General features: G+C 33.6%; 1 protein-coding gene across 1 annotated transcript in view; it reads right to left on the bottom strand.

Moving 5' to 3' along the window:
* Positions 1-473: 473 nt before the first annotated feature.
* Positions 474-6,612, bottom strand: part of LOC134283233 (uncharacterized protein KIAA1143 homolog) — a 7,800-nt gene continuing 1,661 nt past the window's right edge. The window contains exons 2-3 of the mRNA XM_062765682.1: positions 1,469-1,595; positions 474-1,126 (exon numbers count right to left, since the gene is read on the bottom strand). Of these exons, the coding sequence (XP_062621666.1) occupies positions 942-1,126; positions 1,469-1,595 (312 nt within the window). The 3' untranslated portion in view covers positions 474-941. The remainder of the gene's footprint in view (positions 1,127-1,468; positions 1,596-6,612) is intronic.

Here is a 6,612-nt window from a genome sequence, read left to right as displayed (position 1 = left end):
CATGGGAGAAGTGGGATTTCTCTAACATACATTATCTTTGTTTTAGATTGCTGTCAAGTACATGTATATGCTTAGAAAATATGTATTTTCTTGATTTAACACTTTTTTAATAAGGATAGTGCAATACTTTACATTATTTGGGATGTGTAAACGAATAGTAAAATAACACATTTTTTTTTATTTCAATTAAATTAAAGGTCAAAGTGACCTTGAAATAGGTCGTGACACACCTTCTACCTAAGATGCATAAACTGGCCAAGTTTGATGATTCTAAGTCTTACAGTTTTCTAGTTATGGGCCGTAAAGGATTTTTCCATATTTGTCTATAACTTCTTAATTAAAGGTCTGAGCCACATACTTTTTGTGTGTGACACACCTTCTACCCAAGACACATCAGATGACAAAGTTTGATAATCCTAGGCGTAAAAGTATTAAAGTTATGAGCCAGAAACGAAAAAGCTAACAGACGGACAGATAAACAATGTAGGGGTACATTTTACAAAAGAACTTAATCAAGACTTAACCCAAAAAGATTATGTGATTGCAGAATTGTATAAAATTAATGATTTTATATGGTTAAACACAACTTGATGACAAAAAAAAACAGTTCATTCATGAAACATATCATATGAGACTCTCCTATGACAGGTGTCATGTGACACTCTTGTGACATCCTATGACATGTTTCATGAGGCATCCTATAAAAAATGTCATGTGACATCCTCTGAAATGTGTCATGTGACATCAAGTTCTTAGTGTCATGTGACATCCTACATGTATTCTATAACATCCTGACATGAGTCATGTGACATTCCATGGCATATGCCACGTGATATACTGTGTTAAAAGTCATGTGGCATTCTGTAACATGTCATGTGACATCCTATGACATGTCACATGACATCCTATGACATGTATCATGTGACATCCTATGACATGTGTCATGTGACATCCTCTTCCTCTTCATTAAATGACAACAAAGTCGAGTTCTTGACACCTTTCCCTGATTTCTTCTTCCCTCCTTTCTCTTCCTTCCTCTTCTTTGTAGAAGTTTTTAATTCTGATGCCTCCTCCCCGCCCCTCTTCACTGGCTTCTTAAATGTGATCTTACCATCAGCTGGGGGTTCTATGGAGAAAGAACATAACAACAGTAACATAAACAATACAATGAATATTATCTGTACAGAGTCAACTTCTATCTTTAAGGAAACACACAATTTACTTATTTTGGCCCAAGCAGTGCATATTCCTCTTATCTTTTTCGAAACACGCTTTTTTTTTATCTTGGCCACTCTAAAATCTTTCAGCAAACATACTACTTAGTATTTTTTTTTTATTTTGGCCTAAGCAGTGCATATTCCATCTATCTTTTAGGTAACACACTTTTTTCATTATCTTGGTTGTAGAAGCAGTACAGAGTCAACTTCTATCTTTTATGAAACACACATTATATTTATCTTTGCCTAACCTTCAGTCTTTTGCAGCCTTTCCGCCTCTTCTGCAGTTAGATCCCCCTCCCTCAGTTGTACGACCACCGGCTTCTCGTCTTCATTGTCAGGCCTGTCTTCATCATCATCAAAGTCAGGGATTTCACGCTGTTCATAAAAATGTAAACATATCGTAATACATGTAAAATCATACAAAGTCTATGGCACTTTTCACAAAAAAAATTTACGACTACCTAAAGATAAAAATTTCACAACCCTGTAAGTTTATAGTTTAAAAGGGATTGTATACATTTTTTTCTAAAATATTATTTACAATATTGTCAAAATAAACAGGGGGAAATAAGAGTTTTTGTGATCTCTTCCAGCGTAGGTACTTTTTGGGGAATATTAATTTTTTTGTCTTGGTTGTAAGATTTTTTTGTGAAAAGGGTCACTGAGATTTCAGGAAAAAGTAACGGATAAAGGAATATCCTAAAAAATCATTCTATCAGACAAAGTATACATATATATTTAAGAAATAAGGTATCATTTCGAAACATATATCAAGATGTAAATACGCGTTGGTCACAAGATCAAATTCCATGAAGCCCATGCTGAATGTTTAATTTGATCTTGTACCTACCTGTATTTACATACTGATAGATGTTTTTAAATGATACCTTATTATGTTCCCCAAACGAAGTTGGGGAACATATTGTTTTTACTCTGTTTCTTATTATTATGTTCCCCAAACGAAGTTGGGGAACATATTGTTTTTACTCTGTTTCTTATTATTATTATTATTATTCCTGGGAAAATTTTGTCCTTGAGTGATCTTGTAAAGTACACATCCGACTAAGTGTTTTTATGGTCAATAGACATGTTATGTAGATTTGCCTTTATGACCTAACATGTAAAATTTTAATTGACATAGGCGTAACTTTTTAAATTTTTGATGAAATGCATTTATATATTAGTAATATAGACAATATGATATGGTCAAAATAGCAAGGTCTCACGCGCATGCACGTGCGCTTTGCTCTGATTGGCTGAAACTAAAGTCTCAATATCTTTCTTGTTTTTTGAGGAGATCCTTTAAATTTTGACTTAGCCATGCATTAGGATATCCTACAACATGATATATATTATCATTTCAAAACACGTGCATGCACGTGCGCTGCAATCTGATTGGCTGAAACTTTAAATAGCTATAACTCCCTTGATTTTCAACCAAACAGGATGGGATTTGGAACATAGATATATAAAATGGACTTTTAAAAAAAGGTATGGTCACCATGCACATGCATACACGTTCGTGTACGTAAGCTGCAATCTGATTGGCTGAATCTTTAAAAAGCTATTTAATGGGATTTGGAACATAGATATATAAGACTACAATAATATACCATGCATATGCATATGCGTGTACGTGAGCTGCAATCTGATTGGCTGAAACTTTAAACAGTTATAACAACCAAACAGGATGTAGATATATATAATGGACATCTAAAGAAAGTAAATATACATGTGCGTGTATAAATCTGATTGGCTGAAACTTTAAACAGTTTTAACTAACCAAACGGGATGGGATTTAGAACACAGATAGATTTAATGAACTTCTACAATTAAGGTATACCATGCTCATTATGCACGTGCGTGCACGTGAAATGGGTAAAATCAAAAATACACTTGAATAAGCGTATTTTTTAATACTTTTGGATTAAATACTTTAATATTAAGTATATTAAAATATATAGATTGTGTAGACAAGATGATATTCATTACTATATGCCTTCACATGCGCACACATGCAATGCTAAAATTTGAATGAGCATGGTACATTTCTGGGTCATTGTTAAAATTTCAAATGCATAATGAAGCTTACAGGGAATAAAAAAGGGAGTCGTAATATTAGCACTAGTTATTATTATTATTATTCCTGGGAAAATAGTGATCTTGTAAACTACACATCTAAGGTATTTTTAGGGTTAGACATGTTATGTAGATTTGCCAAAAGGTCATACGTAAGAGCGCGCACGTGCAACTCGAACAATGACGATTTAATTGATATCGGCGTAACTTTTTACATTTTTTATGAAATGCTTTGAAACTCATAATATAAGGATATAGAAGTAGCATAGACAATAAGACATGGTCAAAATAGCAAGATCTCACGCGCATGCACGTGCGCTTCGCTCTGATTGGCTGAAACTAAAGTCTCAATATCTTTCTTGTTTTTTGATGAAATCCTTTGAGATTTTGAACATAGCCATGCATTAGGATATCCTACAAAATGATATATAAAAATTATCATGAAAACAGGTGCATGCACGTGCGCTGCAATCTGATTGGCTGAAACTTTAAATAGCAATAACTCCCTTGGTTTTCAATCTAACAGGATGGGATTTGGAACATAGATAGATATAATAGACTTCTACAGGAAGGTATGGTCACCAAGCACATCCATACACGTGCGTGTACGTGCGCTGCAATAAAGATTGGCCGAAACTTTAAATAGCTAATTTTCAATTAAACAGGATGAGATTTGGAACATAGATAGATACAATGGACTTCTACAAGAAGGTATGATCACCATGCACATCAATACACATGCGTGAACGTACGCTGCAATCTGATTGGCTGAAACTTTAATCAGCTATAACTCCCTTGGTTTTCAACCAAACGGAGTGGGATTTAGAACATATATAGATGTAATGGACTTCTACAAGAAGGTATGTCACCATGCTCATGTATGCACGTGCGTACAATGAATAAAATCAAAAATACACTTGAATGAGCGTATTCTTTTATACTTTTGGATTAAATACTTTAATATTTAGTATATTAAAGTATGATTTAGAAAAGATGGGTCATTACGTGCATTCACATGACGCGTGCAGAAATTTGAATGAACTTGGTACCATTCTGCGTAAACGTTGTTAAAGTCTCAAATGCATAAAGTTTGTCTTATTTAATGAAGCTTACAGGGAATATGGCACCAAAAGGGAGATGGGAAGCGTTTGGGGAACATCTGTAACGGTCCCCGTTACAATTAGCACTAGTTATTATTATTTTTCTTCTTCTTCTTCTTCCTGGGTACTTTTTTGTCCGGGAGTGATCTTGTAAACTGTTCGTCCGATGTAGGTAAAACCTTTTTAGGGTCAGTAGACATGTTATGTAGATTTGCGGAATCAAGGTCATTTTGCGCGCACGTGCTTGCAAGAGCGTGCACGTGCAACACGTGAAATGACCAATATAATGGATATTGCCGTAACTTTTCTATTTTTTGATGAAATTTTTTGAAACTCATAATGTAAGGATACATTAGAAGTATAGACAAGATAGCATGGTCAAAATATCTCACGCGCATCGCTTCGCTATTGGCTGATAAAGTCTCAATATTTTCTTGTTTCCATAATCCTTTGAAATTTTGAACATAGTCCTACATTAGAAGATCTACAGCATGATATAAAAGAATTTTCCATGCGCAAAATTGGCTGAAACTTTAAATGGCTATATATCCTTTGTTTTTTGACGAAATTCTTTGAAATTTAAAATATACTCATGCATTAGGATAACCTACAATATCGTATAGAAAAAAATCATGAAATCACGCACGTGCATGTGTGCTGCAATCTGATTGGCTGAAACTTGAAATGGCTATAACTCCCTTGTTTTTCTACCGAACCGGATGGGATTTAGAACATAGATCGATGTAAGGGACTCCTACAAGAAGGTATGGTCATCATGCACGTGCACGCACGTGCGTGCATTTAGAACGAGTATAATTAAAAATACACTTGAATGAGTGATTTTTATTACTTTTGGACGGAATGCTTTGATATATAGTATATTAAAATATATAGATAGTGTAGACAAGATGATATGGTCATAATGCACATGGATTCACATGCGCTTGGGCGCAATGCTAAAATTTAAATATAATTGGTATCCTTTTGGGAAAACGTTGATAAAGTCAAAAATGCACAGAGTTTGTCTTATTTAATGATCAGGGAATATGGCACCAAAAGGGAGTTGGGGAGTGTTTGGGGAACATCTGTAACGGTTCCCGTTACAATTAGCACTAGTTACTTATATTTTCAATGGCATGTATGTAATGCACAGAATGCAAGTTGACCCTTTATGACCTAAGTAAGAAAATTTCATTAAACATTTATGACTTTCGAGGAATCTGTATTTACACGGTTATAGATTCGCATATATTGCTTTCAGTAGTGTTATATAAAGAGAAATGTAACCGGGTTTTCCCAAATATAACGATATGAAAACTCAGTTAGGGATGTGGGTTCTTTTAATTGTTGACAATTAATATACAGATGAATTACAACCCTACAAAACATGTAAACATAATAAATATTTCATAACATTAACATACTAGGTATATATTTTCTCACAAATTATTTCATTAGCATAAAATCTATATTACACTGATATTTCTATTAATTTACTCATTATCGCTTCATGAATATTATCAAAGGGAAATAACTCTTATTTCTCCAAATGCATATAAACTCAAGTAAATCTATATAATTTACCAAAAATATTTACAAATATCAAACTAAGTACAATTATATCAATAAATACCAAATTGTGGACCTAGGCTGTCCAAGAGTAATAACTCTGGGTGTCACGTCCAAACCATATCTGACCTATATCATACAACATATTGTTGTATCAGGGCTCTCACACCACTTTTTGGGACTGGGGCTGGGGCCGTTCAAATTGGGAAATTATTGTCATTTTGGGAAAAGTTAACCAAAATTCATTTTAAAAAATCCTCAAATTTCGCTTTTCTAGCATTTTGTCATCAATTTAACTCTTGTTTTGAATAAACACGTCCATTAACCATTTTTTAATTCATATTTTGCTATGGAAATTGGGACATTTACACCTTTCTTTTGGGAAAAAAGGTACCTTTTTTGCTTTGGGAACGGGGCCGAATATCGGCCCCAGATTTAGAGAATCGAGAGCCCTGTGTATTTACCAAATCTTATAATATATACAATATTTACATATTCCTTAAAGTCAGATCTCATCATAAAGCATATTTCACATTATAACTTTAAAAACAGATCTTTAGATTTATATTCATTTAAACCATTTACTATATGATTTTACACATTTTCCATTAACTCATCAAATACTATATTTCATTCATACTCAT

This window comes from Saccostrea cucullata, unplaced genomic scaffold, assembly GCF_032062105.1.
Source record: "Saccostrea cucullata isolate Sc308-1 unplaced genomic scaffold, CSIRO_AGI_Scuc_v1 ctg870, whole genome shotgun sequence".
NCBI classification, from domain to species: Eukaryota; Metazoa; Mollusca; class Bivalvia; order Ostreida; family Ostreidae; genus Saccostrea; species Saccostrea cuccullata.
The sequence above is the reverse complement of the archived record's forward strand: the minus strand, read 5'-3'. Positions and strand labels throughout refer to the sequence as shown.